The 17276-nt window shown below is 37.5% G+C and overlaps 3 protein-coding genes across 3 annotated transcripts in view; 1 reads left to right on the top strand and 2 right to left on the bottom strand.

Annotated features, from left to right (window-relative positions):
• LOC105223050 (tyrosine-protein kinase receptor torso) overlaps positions 1–7087 on the bottom strand; it is a 118970-nt gene extending 111883 nt beyond the window's left edge. The window contains exon 1 of the mRNA XM_011200650.4: positions 6737–7087. The gene's annotated coding sequence lies outside the window, so the exon portion shown is untranslated. The remainder of the gene's footprint in view (positions 1–6736) is intronic.
• A 4683-nt stretch (positions 7088–11770) lies between these two features.
• On the bottom strand, positions 11771–14420 carry LOC105223049 (uncharacterized). The gene is made up of 4 exons (XM_011200649.4): positions 13967–14420; positions 13760–13869; positions 13204–13690; positions 11771–13117 (listed from the first exon to the last, which is right to left on the bottom strand). Exons 1-4 carry the CDS (start codon positions 14222–14224, stop codon positions 12665–12667), a joined length of 1308 nt encoding a protein of 435 aa, XP_011198951.2. The 5' UTR covers positions 14225–14420; the 3' UTR covers positions 11771–12664.
• Positions 14421–14738: 318 nt separating this feature from the next.
• On the top strand, positions 14739–15495 carry LOC105223048 (putative ATP synthase subunit f, mitochondrial). The gene is made up of 3 exons (XM_011200648.3): positions 14739–14807; positions 14863–14949; positions 15070–15495. Exons 2-3 carry the CDS (start codon positions 14871–14873, stop codon positions 15312–15314), a joined length of 324 nt encoding a protein of 107 aa, XP_011198950.1. The 5' UTR covers positions 14739–14807; positions 14863–14870; the 3' UTR covers positions 15315–15495.
• The last annotated feature ends 1781 nt before the right edge of the window (positions 15496–17276 follow it).

The raw sequence follows: 17276 nt of genomic DNA on the forward strand, positions 1-17276 counted from the left end.
ACATCCGTTTGAAGCTAAAGTGAGAAGGCGAAATATTCCTCCACTAGGTTGTGCGCTAGGTTTGGGACCCGCCACGTAAAAACGCTCCCAATGAAAAAGTTTAAACAGTTTCGGAGGAAAGCCCCCCTTTTGATAACGACCATGGCAAACGAATTAAGAATTACGATTTAAGGGCGTGCACCTAGAATATCGGGTCACTTAATTGACAGGGTGCCCCTAGCTGATTGGCGACCACGCCCCGACAGACGAAAAGGACAATGTGACCAAAAATGCTTTCTATGAGCACTTGGAGTGCACCTATGAGAGCTGCCGCCGCCACAATGTCATAATCGGGCTTGGCGACTTTAACGGTAGGGTGGACAAAGAATATATCTTTGGCACTACGGTCAGTAAACTTAGCCTCCACGATGAAAATCCCCAAATGAGTTGAGTCTGATCGACTTTCCCGGGGCCCGAAATATAAATATTGTTATCTGTAGTACTAGATTTCAGCATAGAAAAATTCACCAAGCTACCTGGCTGTCTCCGGATTGAAAAGCCACCAACCAGATCGATCATGGTTAGATAGCCGGAGGACAGGTCTCTAGTGTTTTAGATGTGCGTTCGCTCCAAGATCCTAACATCGACTCGGGCCACTATTTCGTTACAGCCAAGATACACACCCGCCTCTGTGTAGCAAAAAAACGCACGTTAACAAACACAAGGAAACACTCCTGCTCTCTGAGAGTACTTACCAGCACCTCGGTATTAGGGAACTGTGGGACAGCGTTTCAGGCTACTTACGTACAGCTGCTAACGAAACCATCGGTTTTCGGAAACGGCAAAAGGACAGCTGGTACAATGAGGAGTGCCGTGTTGCAGCGGAGAGAAAACCGACTGCTTACCTCGCAACGTTACAATCGACCGACCACAAAACGTGAGGGATGGGAATAGATATCGAGAGTTGAAGAGAGAAGCGATACGCATTTGCAGAAAGAAACAGAACGACGCCGAAATGCGTGAGTACGAAGAGCTTGATAAGCTAGCCGACAGGGGCAATGCTCAAAAATTCTATGAAAAAATGCGGCGGCTTACAGAAGGTTTCAAGACCGGAGCATACTCTTGTAGAACCCCCAAGGTGATCTAGTGACCGATACCCAGAGCATACTAAAATTATAGAGGGAACTTTTCTCCAGCCAGCTGAATAGCAGTGAGAAGGTCGATGACGATGAAGTAGCCGTTCCATTAACCGAATATGAAAAAATTCGAATAGCAATTACCCGCCTGAAGAACAACAAAGCACTTAGAGGCCCATGGATTACCGGCCGAGCTATTCAAGTACGGCGGCGAAGAACTGATAAGGAGCATGCATCAGCTTCTTTGTAAAATATGGTCGGATGAAAGCATGCCCGACAATTGGAACCTAAGTGTGCTGTATCCAATCCACAAAAGAGAAACCCCACAATCTACGCCAACTACCGTGGGATAAGTCTCCTCAACATCGCGTATAAGGTTCTATCGAGCGTATCGTGTGAAAGATTAAAGCCCACCGTCAACAAACTGATTGGGCCCGCTCTTAAGCATAGAAAAACACAACAGTAAGCTGGCAAGGTAATGGCCTCTGTATTTTTAGATGCGCATGGTATAATTTTTGTTGTCACCGTGAAAAAGTAAGTACCATGACTGTAATTCGCTTTTGGTTGAATGGGTTCGTTAATAAACAAGCCAATGTTGAGACGCCGCTACATGCTTCACTGTCGAGATTACTTCACAGCCGCAGCTGAAGTATCTGGGAGTAATATTGAATTTAAAATTCAAATTTAAGGAACACCTGGCGTATTCTTCCGGTAAAGCAAACAAAATTTATAAAGCTCTACCGAAAATATGTGTGCGTTCCAGCGGGCAATTCTTAATAGAGAAAGCAATAAGTTCCGTAATTTTATATGCAGCAGCAGTATGGATACAGGCAATGAGTATATAAGCGTATGCTAAACAAATCATTGCAGTGCATAGGCTTTCTGCAATTCGAGTGATAAGTGCTTTCCAGGCTATATCAACCGACGCTGCTGAAGTATTAGCCAGTATGCTACTCGTTGACATCCAGGCAGATGAACTCGAGTGATTATATCAGCTATCAGCGCCTAAAACATTATCGGCGAAGACAGAGGAAAGCAATAAGGGCACTAAAATGTGGCAGGAACGGTGGAATTCCTCATTCAAAGGGCGCTGGACCCATCAACTTATACTTATACATCCACTTGTGGATAGGCAGACGACATGGGGACCTGTATTTTCATCTGACCCAAATATTTAGTAGACATGAGTGCTTTAGAAGCTACTTTTAGATTTAGATTCCACAATGACATTATTCCGAACTGTCCGACGTATACTGAGTATATAGAAGACTCTAAACATGTATTATTTTTATTGCCCTCGTTTTTCAAATACCTACAAGGGAAAAACTAAAAACCACACTCGATGGTAGTTTTACGGTCGATAATTTATCGACACCCACGTGTCAGTCGACTGATAAATGTAAAGCTATTAGCGAAGCGTTAGCATTCATAAAACTGAGAATTTTTTTAACAGATTAGGCATCCGTCAGTGCGCACAATAGAGGAGACTTAAATGTCCTGTCCCTCACACGATAATATTTAGACGGTGATTCCGTGGGAGAGTCTTGAGTTGGGAGTAGTTTATTTTTAGCGGATTAAAGTTCCGCACTCCGGCGGCAATATAAACGCCGTCACATGCACAAAAGTAACTATTTTGCAACAGCAACAGCAAGTTTCACTATGTTATTATAATAAAATATTTTATTTATACTAGTTGCGTGTTCGATTCGCTATTTTCCTATGTGAGAAATCATATCAAACGCTTAATATTCTTCGGAAAAGTAACTAACGTTCTTTAGTGGAAAATTGCGCAAAAGAGCAGGGAGTTGAAGAAAAAATATCTTAATTCAATTATCTCACATACATATACATATAAGAACGTATGTGATGCCTGATCAGTAAAACACCAATTGAGAAATGTATAGTAATATCAATATCAGATATTATCCGCGTTTCAAACGCATTTATTCATACTTACGTGTACAAAAATATAATTACTGAGTCTTCAACTAAATCTACTAGGTTAAGACGCAGTTGTTAAGGCAAATTGTTCCTTTTCCACTTTTTTCACTTTCAATTATATAAAAATTATTTATTCTGTGCTTACTGCTCAACCCAAAATGTGCTTATTAAATATTTTCGTCCTCTTATCGCTTATGCAATGGAATCTGCTGACAGCGGCCGCTTAACGAATCACTCTAGGTGGTTTTGTCGGCGTTCGCTGCGCTTTATCGTTGCAGCAGACGCTGTGCGCACTTTTGGCTTGTGCCTGCCGACCTTACGTCACAGTATTCGCACTAATGACGGAATCAGAAATTAATTAAACGCGTAATCTAATTGAATTATGAAGCTTTTTTCGGTGTAAAAACACTAGAGTACATTTGCCTATACTTACATATACTGTTTGTTGTTCGCATTCACGTGATAATATATTAGCCTTGATTAACATGATTGGAGTAGAACAACAGCTGAGCGTGGAGCAATGAAAAACTGATTTAATTGAAAACAAATTTAATGAAGAGTTGCATAATCATGCGTGCATAAGTGAAAAATAACTGTTTTTATTAAAGTTCCGTTGTGACAATGGTCATCGGAAAGCCAAATCGTTGGCCTCTTCACATCTGCTCGGGAATGTAGCCAAATTACATTGTGACAAAAATGTCAAAGGATATTGTAATTTAAATTCTCCAGCTAAGTGATATTTAAAAAAAAAATCCTTAATTACTACATATGTCAAATATGAGCGCGATGTTTACAGCAGCTGCTTAAGTCGGTTCACCTCAGTGGTGCATTGCGATTTTTACAATGGAAAAAATATTGCACAAAGCATTTGTCTTAAATCTTGTTTTTCTAACCAAATGTTCTGTACGGAACCGTTGCGAATATTGAAAAATTCTTACAGTGATTCAGTTTTATCAATAACACAAGCTTACGAGTGGTAGAAACCCTTCAAACACGGTCAAGAGATCGTTGAAGACATGCCTCGTTCTGGACGACCTTCGAGCTCTTCAACTGACGAAAATATTAAAAAAGTGAACGATATGGTGCTTGAAGATCGTCAGGCAAGTGTTAAAGAGATGGCAAAAGAGCTCGACATCTCTCGCGAGTCCGTTATAATGATTTTGGTGGGGATATTTTGAGTATGAAAGAGTTCTTGCTCGACTCGTCCCGGAAAGTTGAATTTTTTTCAAAAGAGCTACGATTTTGACTAAATTTAAAGTCAAAATCGCAACGAATACCACAGATCAACCACGGTATTCACTGGATTTGGCTCCGTGTGATTTTTTCTTGGTACCCAGACTGAAATTACCGCTCCGTGGAACCCGTTTTCCGAGTTGCTGATAATTAAAGCAAAGTACAATTCCGCTCTGCAAAAGTCGATACAAGTATATCAGACCTTCAGACCTGACCAGGATCATTAAAATGCAGTAGCTCTGCTACATCCCAGAAATGTCAACACATCGTTAAAAATTTTAAAAAGTGTCTGGAGCGTGAAGAATCTTTATATGTTCCAAATCGACCAACCAGCAGTTTCATATATTTCTCTTCTGTTGATTTGAAAATATTAAGATTATTTAGATATCTTATATATTGATCAAATCAAACTAAAAGCACAAATGCATAACATGAAATTGAGTATTTGGAAACAGTATTGAGTATGTTTTCTTAAAAAGGTGATAGTGAACAGATATTCCATGATAAGATATCTTCCATATTGACCGATATGTTCGATACAGAGTCAACCGGATGAACCGTGATCCGCATACTTGGCGCTTAGACATAGGAATGGACCAATTTCGTACACTTTTGGATGGGAGTTATCACGTGTCAAAGTTATAGCATGCGCTGAGTTTCGTCTCTTTCGAAATATAGAGGAAAATATGGTTTCAAAATAACATTCTATGAGATTGCTTACAGTGATTCATACTACAGTCCGGTGGTGCAAAGGCTGGCATAGAATTTCTGCTTACAGTGGCATACCAATTGCCGACTTTTCGACCTGGTGCATATGAAAGCTTTCTCTGTAATTATTCTAATACTAGATTCGAACAATATAGAGCGTTTTTAAGAAAAAATATTATAGGATTAGTCGACACGTCTTTTTCTCCCCAAAAAGTTGCTCATTTGTCAGAAACGCCGATATCGGACTACTATATCATATAACTGTCATAGAAACCGAAAGGTCGATATCATGTTCTTGTAAGGAAAACAACTGTTCTTAATGAAGTTATACACAGGTCTTCGAGTTATACTTATCATAGTCTTGAACGGAAGATTTTTTGAACATTCAAAAATGTCAAGAAATGTTCACCAAAATTTTGATTTTTTCTAAAAACGTCCGCCAAAAATACAATTTTCACTTTTTTGTTTTTTTTTTCGTCGTTCTACACTTCACTTATAGTCTTAGAGAAAACACAGAATCTTTCTTGTTACTTCATAGGATTCCCTAAGCAATTCTGTGGTCAATGCAAAGACAACTTTTTTCCGAGGGCATATTGAAAATGACGCCGAGTAACAGAGTTTTGAATATGTTCGTTTGAAAATTCTACAAAACTTTATAAAATACATATGTACATATCTTTGGAATAAACAAAAGTTTGCATAAAATATTTAATTTTTATGTGATTTTTTATATTAAATTATTGAAAATATTTTTTAATAAAAAAAGTTATAAAAAATTTTTACTCAAGGTAACCAATGTAACCACTTAAGTGAGTTACTGTACATGTTGTAAAATTTTGAACACTTTTAACTAAACATTTTTAATTTTAAATAGTTAATTTACATTTTACTATATTTTTTGTTCATTTAATGACTGCATTTCTTTTGGCGAATAAGGAACGCAAACTTACACTGGCATCGAGGACACTCACAAAATTTCTTTATATTTTCCTTTGATATTTCTAATAGTTTTATTTCATATAAAATTTTTTAACACGAAAAATTTTGCACAAATATCTTTTTTGACATTTCACAAAAACGGGATTTTTTGCAATTTTTACTTCATTTTATTTTCCGAAAATGCTAAACACACGTTTTCAAGCACAAAGCTATTTGAAAAACATAGCTTTTGGATGGAGTTGTCGCGGCACTGGTTGTCGCTTTCGAATAGCAATGAATTTATTTCGATTTGAAATTTTTATATTTGCTACATTTTTTTTCACAAAAATTATGCACACATTCGCTTAAGCGACACTTTTTGATTTTATTTTCAATTTGCATATTATTTGTATTTTTATAATTTTTTTTTTTTTGATTTGCTATTTCCTTCACCACTAGCACCAACACTAAATTTATTTATAAAATTCGTATGGCGCGCAACAACAACAACTGCACACCAATTGCCGTTGCAAAAGAACTCAATCGAATGGCGGCAGCGCCAAGCAACAACAACAACAACGTACATACATATCAATTTTCCAACTTTATAAGTCCAACTCGCTGGGGTTACAGCACTCGCAATTGATTTCAAATTCATTCGCATTTATAAACACACATACATACATACACATGTGATTTGCATTGAATTCACAAGCAGTAAACAACAACAGCAGCAGTGGTAGCAACGGTTTAAATGTGACATTTAAAGGAAATCACTCATGGCAATATACAGACATATGGAAATATTCGTTTCAACTTACTAGTTATGCGAAGCTTTCGAAAATGATGTCTCACTAATTAATTTGCAGATTTTTATTTTTTTAATTTTAATTAACACATTTATTAAGCACTCTGACTTAGCGCCTAACGGCCATAACTTTAAATGCACAGCACTGGCTACTTAACAATGAACAACAATAAACATTTGGCAGCCACTGGCTTCTGCTGCGAAAGCTAATAATTTTTTTTTAATTTCAAAGCCACACTACACAACTGTAAACAAATTTCGAATTTAAACTTTAAAACTTTCAAATACTTTTTTTAACACTTAAAAATAATTGGTGTTTTTAGGCGCTACTTCAATTGGCTCGCAACTGTTGCGCTTAACGGTCGAGCACGATGTGTTTTGGCGCAGCCTGTGCGCTGGTGTTTTTATCAATTTCGACGGCAGTCGGCGATGAACTAAAGTTCCAATGCTGTTGATGTGTGTGTGTGTGAGTTTGTTAGGAAACAAATGGCTTGTGATGCGTTTGCGTGGTATACAGTGCTGCCAGACGGCTTAAATTTAAAATATTACAAATTCTAAATTTAAATTTAAAATTACTTACACAAAAATCCGGAAATGATTTTGCTTAGATCTAAATTTTTCCGCCAACAACAACGTTCTTCTATTAAAAATGGGCAATTTAGGCGCTTCCAGTGGCATAAACAGCTGTAAACACGCTTTGAATTTAATTTTAAGTTAGGTTGTGTGAAGAAGTATTAGTATTTACATTTTTGTCTATATATACTTACTTACTGCTAATATATCGACCGCATATACCTTTGCATATAAATTTAACAGCACGCCATTAACAACATTTGCGCCACTGTGGCACCACTGTTGGCGCTCATCGCATATTTCCGCTGCTGAGCGTGCCGGCCGGCATTGTGCGCTCTCAAGCTTTGTCACTGATAAGAAAGCTCTGCGCCTAAGGAGTATTTTGAATGAAATATCTTAACAGCATAAACACGGGTTTCCAATTGAGAAGGGTTACTTGTAAGGATTAACTGAAGCAAGCAACACGTGACTTCAATAAGTATGCCAAAAGGTAAATAGCTAAAGCAAAAGTATATGTGCATTTACCACGAATTTTGAACACATTAAACATGATTTATCGAAGTGAAATTCATTAGAAATGTTGTGTGGACTAGCAAATGAGAGCTAAATGAGACTTTGTATTCCGAGATATGTGCATTTGATGCTTCAATTTAAGATTATTTAGGAGAAAGTAGTGCCCCTCATCCTGAAACTGCGCTTTGTTCTCTGGAATCTCGTTAGCTAATTGAAGTCTGTTACAAGAAATTTTCCGCAAGAATATTCTTCGTTATTACCGTTAGCGGCTAGCTGTTTCTCTGGCACATCTTCCTTCCTTTGGCATTTTTTTCCACATATTTTTAGGCGCACATAAAGCTTCGGCGATCGCCCTGGTACAAAATACAATCATGGAAGACGAGCACTAACAGAACCAGAGCTCGAACACTCTCCCGACCAGCACCAAGCATCAAACAGAGATGTAAATGAAAGTCTTAGCATATATCCTTGATTAAGTATTGTTTCATAACCTCTTCATTATCTTCCACGGTACGACAGAAAGATAGGTCAGACATTAACAGCGATATCGATTACTTTACATATGGCTCAATAAGCTCACGACTTCCGGTGTTAGACCAAGTGTCCCCCGTGTAGCCAAAACATTGCCGTTTGAAGGCGAGCTAAAGTGAAAAGGCGAAACATCCCTCCTTAGGGTTGTGCGCTGGGTTTGGGACCGTAATATAAACACGACACGTAAATAAACATTTCTGCTTTCGCCAGACTGGATAAGGAAGTGAAGCAAATGAGTCTGGTAGTGAACGAGGGCAAGACGAAATTTCTCCTGTAATCAAACAATCAGTCGTAGCACTCACGGCTTGGCTCTCATGTCCCTCTTGACCGTCATAACTTCGAAGCCATTGGTATTTTCGGCTCCCTTGACCCAGCATCGTGTCGTCCGCTTGGATGAACACACTCCAGCTCCGAGAGCATTCGTCGCTATGTAGATGACGAAGTATCATCACAAAATTTGACATGGATTATTGGCTAATAAAACGGCACAATCTCCAAAGAAACTGTTCAAATCGGACAATAGCTTATAAACTGTTTAATATTGTATTATAAAATATCATCAGGAATGGATTACTGTTAAGGTAACTTTTTTATTTCCGAACATACTATGCAGATCGAATCCCTGACAAATATTTGTTGTTATTATTAATAAACGCTATTTTTTAACCAAATGCGGAAAAGGCAAATTTGGCCGAGAGCTTTTATATTCATGCACACACTTATGCAGAATTATATTAGCCAGCACTTGCTATACGAGCCAATGCCATGCAGTATTAATAGCCTAGAACAATACGCAATAGCTACAATCGAGGCAAAAAAGTGCAAAGCACATACGCGCATTGACTGCTGTGCACGCACTCACTGTCCCATTCACATACAACCATATGTACCCAAATACTAGTATACACGCATATTTACACTTGCTCATGTACATACATATGTATGTATGTACATATGTTCGAATGTGTGTAGTGTAATGTTGATGTTGCGCAATGATGCCACACAAAAAGTAACCTTTCATTCATACCTGCATTATGTACGCACATACATACATACATACATATGTATGTATGAACCTCCATGCAATAAGTATTTTAATACCGAATGTGTGGCATATTGCAGTGCAATCAGGAGCATGACGCGTTTCCATAACGGCACATCGTTACAAATACCCACTAACCTACGCGCACACAGCGGCAGCAATACAGCAGCAAAGCTACAGCGCAACAGATAAACGCCACCTGATTCAACTGAATGCAGCCAGACGCACTAGATGCTGTTGACTGATGGTTTCCATATAAAATTTGTAAATAGAATGGCATACATACATACAAGCATAAGTATGTAGATGGAAGCGCATGGAAAAAGTAAAAGTGCTTTTAGTTCGGTGGGTGTGTATGCATTTGTAAATATACATACATACATATGCATATGAATGTACGTATGCTGAGCCCAACTTACCTAGAAAATTTGTGTAAATATGTAAATATGTCATTTGTGTTTTCAATTTCGACCAGCAGCAACAAAGGTCCATTCAGTGCGCATCACTGCAATGTAAACAAACTTTATATGTATGTATGTAAGTATGTACCCAGCGACTGCAAGGATATTGTGCAAATTGTGTGCGATTATATACATACATACATATACATACATATATGCATTTTCGTATTTTGTTTTGATATTATTTTTCATAGCAATTGCACGCTTATCAGTGCGACATAACAACGTGCGCATTTAGCTTTCCTATAATACTCACCGACATCCATATAGTATGTACATATATGTATAAAAGGCAATATGTAGTACACATGTGCGTAGGAATAACTTGTCTCGGCTCGTACATATGTACATATGTATGTATTTGTGAATCTGAGCTGAAATTGTGCTTAATGGGAAAGGATAATAGAAGCTCCTCCGTTTAATTGCATAAGGCTGTGCTTTGGGATTCAAATATGTACATACATATATACTTATCTACATAAGTATGTATGTGTCTCCTATTGTAAGTAGATATGTATGTATGTATGTGCCTGTATTGGCATGCAACGTCTGTTATCGTTGTGGATTCCCATTTAGAACAAGAAAACCCGTTAACTTCGACTGCACCAAAACTGAGATACCCTTCAAAGAAGCATTTCTTATGGCAATTATACATACATACATATGTACAAACACAAGTAAACACATACAAAAGGTAGGAAAGCTCAAAATGGATCAACCTTCATAACTAACCCGAAAACGATGGGCATCGAATGGAAAAATATTTTCATTATATTCTGTTTCATTGGTATGATTTTTTACGTTGCGGGTCCCAAATCCAGCGCACAGCTCTGCGAAGGGGATGTTTCGCCTTCTCACTTTAGCTCACCTTCAAGCGGATGTTCTTTGGCTACCCAGAGGATACTTGGTCAAAGACCGGAAGTCGTGAGCTGCTTAAGTCATATGTAAAATAATCGTTTCTGGCCACTCCCAAGTGAATGGCGATCAGAGAACTTTACTCACTTCTACACATGACTCCATCCTCCATCCTATAATCGCGTAAGCGGTGTCTACGCCAATTGAGAAGATTCGCAGTTTGATACATATGTACAACGTACAAGTCGAATTAAGGTTACTTAATAAATGAAAAAGATATATATAAATCTTTATCTTGATTTGGACTGTTCAGTTTGTGCGGCAGATATATCTTACAGTAGTCCGATGACAGCGACTGATGCGCTTCTTGAGAAGACAATGATGTATGCAAAATTTCAGAATGATATCTCAAAAATTAAGACTAGATCGGGTATTTCCAGGTCGACCTGGCTAAATCCACTCAGCGCGTCGATCATTTATACATAATATATACATACATGCACATATGCATGTAAGTATATACATATACATATACTTACTTCATAGAGCCTTCGACGTTAGCTCCTGTATGTTACAAACCTCGTGGGAAACTTAATACACCCTGTTTAGGGTATAATATAATGCCATGATACTGTCGGCACGCAATCCTGGTTACTATAAAAAAATGACTTTGGTTTGTCTAGAGTAATTGCCACTTCTGTTTGCGTCTTCTTCCTCATTTTTTGTCATCACTCATTCCTTCATTGATTCTAATCACAAATGCACACAATATTTTGTTTTTGTCCAGACCCTTTTCTAACTAACTTAATATCCGGCGACAATTATTGCTTTATACACATACACATGTTCACATATATGTATGCGTATGTAAACATAAGCTAAAAATACATATCATTGTTGTTTATATATGTACATTGAATGCAACTAAAAATAATCGAAGTTGAAAAGTCTTTCATCAAGTAATTAAGCGCCTTAGTAGCTCTTCGTGGAATTCCTAAAATACATTTCATTTGTGGAGACTTCATTGAATTCATATGAGAAGGCACTATTGTTGCATGTAGTTGGTCAAAAAGATATTTAAGCATTTTACCTCATAGCGCTTAAGTATGATTGTTTTATTTTAATTTTTATTAATTATTGTTATTAATAATATTAAATTTATTTGCAATTGTTGTTGTTAATGACAAACTCATTATGACTAATTTTACTAAATATTGTGTAAAATTACATGCGTCTAAATATCGGTATAAAATGTAATAAACATTAGATTCAATGTAGCTGACGGCTATTGCACAGAAAGGAAGAAGAAGAAAAGTTACAACTAACTGTAATTACAAATAATAATATATGTCCAAAATAGAGGCTTATGGTTATATTTTTTTTTGGAGCGACACCGCAAATAGTTGTCGGAAAGAAGGTCACTGCTGGCATGGCGACAGCCCTTGAACGTTAATAAATCCAGCTGCAACCGCTTGCGTAGACCAGATGCTGTCAAGACAGTTGATTCTACGTAACCAAAACGGACCACAAATTACTTCCGGGATGTTTTTAGCGGCTACTACAACAACCCGACGTGTTGTGGAATTCTGCAGGGTATTGTTCATCGTAATGAGCACAAAAGTAAGCATAAACTAAAATTAACTTAACACAAAAATCAACTTATAATAGCACATGAACAATCATAAAATAGTTGAGTATTTTCTTCTTCGATAATTTCAATGGTCGAATGCATGCACATCTATTTTCAATTACACAACCATTTTGCAAGTGTATACCAGTTATTTTTAAAAATGGATATTGGATCGTAAAACCAAAAAATCATTAGTAATAATTAGAACAATACAAGTAAATTGCATGGCAGCGTTAAATCTGTGTTGCAGGAGTAAAATATTTGAATTTTCTACAACATAACATTATTTTGCTAATCTTTAAAATACTGTTTTCACTTAGCACTCTTAATATATATTCAATCTTCGGATGTAGGTTTGGATGCATTAGAATTATCATCGACTTTATCATATACTTCGCAACCAACTTTATTTTTTGTACATTTTGGTGGCGTATTACGCGAACTCAACATATATGCACGCATACGAGCTTTGTATTCTTGTTCGTTTTGACGCATTCGTGCATTGTGCTCTTCGCGCATTTGAGACAGCTTCAACTCTTCATTTTTACGAAAATAACTTAGTTTCAGTTCCTGATGTATTGTTTCGAAACTGAGCCTCTGCTCATGTTCGATGCGTGCATGCTCGATTTCGGCCAGATGCGAACGTTTTATCAGGTCGAAAATTTGTTTTTTATATTTTTCATCGGTTGGAAGAATTTTATAGATTATGTCGTCTGCACTCAAAAGCGCCCTGGAAGTTTGAGCATCACTTTCACTGTTGGCAAGTAGTTCAGCGTCGTTTTGTGTGATCTATGAGCATTATAATCATAAAAAAATTAAATTGGCTTACACATTTAAAGTTTAAAACAAACGCAATTACAAAATTAATCACATACATTTAAACGCTGCAGTTTTTTCGCTTTGCTGGCACCATCGCTGCTAGCATTGTCATTGTTTTGCAACTTTTTCTTTTGCATTGGCTTTTTTCTTTGGCGTATGGCTGTGTTCTGTTGCGGCTGCTCCTTCAATGTAACTTCTGGCTGCGATTCAGCGGATTGTGGTGGGGAAGGTAATGCAAGCGTCGATGCTTGTAAGGTATCATCACTAGTGGTTGTCGTTGTGGGTAGGGCCGCTAGAGGCGTATCTTCATCGTCGATACTTAGTAACTCTTTCTTGATTATAATGCCGTTGCTACGTCCGTGAGGGCGTGAATTGGTTGGATCCTTTTGCATCTCCTCCATGAATTCTACCATGGACAAGCCCTCCAATGTCCCAGCATTTGGAGTCTTTTGCTGGTATTCCCGTTTTGCTGTGTTTTTCATACTTCGCCATTGAACCTGAATTTGTTCCAGCGAGCGATGTCGGAAATTTAGTACGTTGAATCTGAAATATATACAATCATATATACACAATATTAAACAAATATTATTTTTATATATTTCTGCAGTTTACTGTTTAGTGATATGCATCCAGGCAAGGCGTTTCGACTTTATGCTTTTGGCGTCAACATTACGATTTTCAACATATTCTACTTTTGGTTTTATAACTTCCACCAAGAGACACTGCAAGAAAAGCAACAGGCATCAATTAATATATTCATTATTTATTGCATTTATAGCTTTTTATTGAGACATTAGGTCTTTTATGTGTAGTGCTCACCCGTTCAGCCTCCTCCCAATTAGTTGAGCGTTTTTTTCTGGTGCCTTTTTTCTTGCCGGCACCACCTACTGATTTTTCCACTTCTTCTCCGCAACCATCTTCTTTTGTACGTTTTTGTTGCTCTTGGGAAGCTAGTGTAGGTTGTGGGTGTGTTTCTTCATCCGCCTCCTCCGAACCCATTGGGATATCTGGTTCAGCCGCTGGCGGTACCTTCACTGTCAGCGATACTAGGTTCCCGTTCACCGCTTCTAACTTCATTTTGCCACGGTTTCGCTTCTTTCGTAGCAGCTCCAGATTTTCTTCTATCTTATTGAAATATATTTACACAAACTTAGTTACTATTTTTATAATTTTTCACACAAAATTTTCTTCTTAGATGTTTTGTTTATACTCATAAATGCCAAGAACAAATTAAAATGTCCAATTGGATTTATGTGTGTAAGTGCAACAAATTGGCCAAAATTTGGCAGCACTTCAAGTACTTGTTAAAAAGAATTCTATTTCAATTAAGCAACTTCATATCCAAGCAACGTCAAAATCAGCAATTATAAAATGATACTATATTATTACATGCAGTAAAGAGTATTCTTTCCTAAATATATCTCCATAAAATATAAAGAATTTGGTTTGCTTACTGTGTTTATCGAAATATTCAATTATGTTAATTAATAAAAATACAGAATATTGTAATACTACTACTCATTGACTCGACTACATTGAGATAATTTTTTATTCAGCAAGGGATATAAGTAATCGATATTAGTAACGAATTCTTTCGACGCAGTTACATCGCTTATATCACTAATTGTCAAAGTTGTCATATTTGCAGTCCGTCGAAGAAGTAAGTTTTCAATCTAGTGCTCAATGAATTTCGTTTTATAATCAAATAATTTTAGGAGTAAAAATGGCATTTGGTGACTATCCAGCTGAGTATAACCCAAAGGTCCATGGACCATACGATCCAGCACGTTTCTATGGCAAAGGTTTGTAAAATTTAAATAGAAAATGTGTCGGGTGCCATTACGTAATGACGTTTCCTACAGCAGATTCAGTTTTGCCAAGAAATGTGTACACATATTGTTAAAAAATGTTTTTCTTTACAGCTGATGTGCCATTCGGTCAAATCAAAGTTGGTGAGATTGGCGCTTGGCTGAGTCGCCGCAACAAGTCACCCCAAGCTATTGCTGGTGCCGTTAGCCGTGCCTGGTGGCGCTGGCAGCACAAATACGTGCAGCCAAAACGTGCAGGTGTTGCACCTTTTTTCCAGGTTACCCTTGCTGCTATGACCTTCTTCTATGCCATCAATTACGGTAAAATGAGGCACCACAGAAATTACAAATATCATTAAGCAATTAGAATGATATAAAAATACCGATGTCGCAGAGTTATGGCTCGTGCACTGTGAAAATGTGTGAAGATATGAAAAAATAAATCTAAAAAATAACTTGTATAACTTTTGTGTTCCGTATTTCCGAACAATTGAATTGTGGAATAGAAAATAAATCAATTTCTAATTCAAACAATTATAATTATTTGCAAATGACTTTTATACTTGTGTGGTATAATATCAATTAAAAATGTTTGATTATTTCTTTGAAGCAGTTTTACAAGAAACTATGTAAGGTTCATCCCCCGAAGCTGAAATACCGTTCTCAAATGCATTTTTATAGGATAAAATATTAAAAAAAGGACTCTGTTCTTAACTGTCAGTTGTACGGCAGCTAAATGCTATAGTGTTCCCATCCTAATAATATATTCGGAATTCAATATATATTCGGAACAGCAATATGCTATAATGGTCCAATATTAGAAGTTCCGCAAATGAGCAGAATCGTAGGGAAATCAGGAAGTGTGTAAATTTCAGGTCAATAACTCAAAAACGAGGCGCGTTGATGAGGTTTTCACAGAATCGTCCTGTAAGTATGCGGATCATTCCAGAATTTGTTCGAAGTGAATTCAAATTCGTGCAAAAGTTATGTAGATTTGCACAAAAGAACGTCTAATCCATTATTTTCAGTATTGAAATTTAGTTATCAATTGAAATCTTGTGGTCATCATAGGGACAAATGCAAACCTAATAGAATTAACAGCTTTAAAATTCACAATACGTCTCGATCATTTATAATTTTACTTAGTAAGGAAGGGCTAAGCTCGTGTGCAACCGAACATTTTGTACTCTTGCAACTTGCAAGAATCAAAGCCAAGGGAATGCGTTAAGGTGTAAAACCAATCATATAAAGAAAAGTCAGCCGGATGTTCGAAAATCCTGATAGTAGTTATATTGGGGCTAGGACAAGTTTTCGCTCAAATTTATCTATTTTAGGCACAAAAATACACTGTTATGAATAAAACACGCTCTCTTATTTTGGGATAAGTCACCCCTAAAATCGAAAATTTTTATATTAAGTATGTAAGTATATAGGGGCTAAGGAAAGTATTGGTCCGATTGAACCCATTTTTGACATATATGCAAGCCATTATAAGAGAAGGATTATCCCTTAATTACAGTTATATATATATTACACATTTACCGATGTCTCCGTTAGAATGGTGAGGGTTATCCAGGTTGTCGTCGACGTCATTTAGCGGGAAGCGCAGGAAACGTGCTGTTCCGATGGGGTCGGACTATAGGGAAAGGGGTGTTAGATGAGTGGGGTTGGCGAGGCATGTAAAGAGGTGACCAGTGGCATGCGAAGACTCATTGCATGCTTACTCCCGTCGAGCCTAGATGCTTTAGCATAAGCATGTTGATTCCATCAAGGCCAATGGTTTTAGACGATTTTGTCTTATTGATGATATTCTGAACCTCCTAAACGGTGAAAGTATTCATTGTGCAGAATGACGAATCTTCAGTCTGTTCCACCAATTACATACTCCTACGATGGTTCGAAAGGCAGGCCAAAGATCGTGGTGCGCGTTAAAGTCGCTTAGTACCAAACGGGTTTTTACGAACCTGTATTTGGCTGATATCCTGTAGGGCAATATGTAACTAGGAGGATGCATATATTAAATATTTCGAACTCGACATCGCCTGACGGATAGCTATGTATATCCTGACATTCTGGGGCAGTATCCCTGCGGTCGATGTCTCTATCGATTAGACGATATGGCTCCACCATTATCTCGCTGCGATATTTACGTAAAACTTTGAACTTGTTCATGCAACTATCTCCTCGATTTTGCTCTGTAGTCCGTTGCAGTTAAATTGTAAGATGCGGCTTTGTCGCGGGTGTCTATGAGTGATAGTCAGATCAGAATGGGGGTCATGTTGCCTGTTGGAGCTCCTATGGACCTTGGAGGAGCCGCGCAG

This window comes from Bactrocera dorsalis, chromosome 3 (genome assembly GCF_023373825.1).
Source record: "Bactrocera dorsalis isolate Fly_Bdor chromosome 3, ASM2337382v1, whole genome shotgun sequence".
NCBI lineage: Eukaryota > Metazoa > Arthropoda > Insecta > Diptera > Tephritidae > Bactrocera > Bactrocera dorsalis.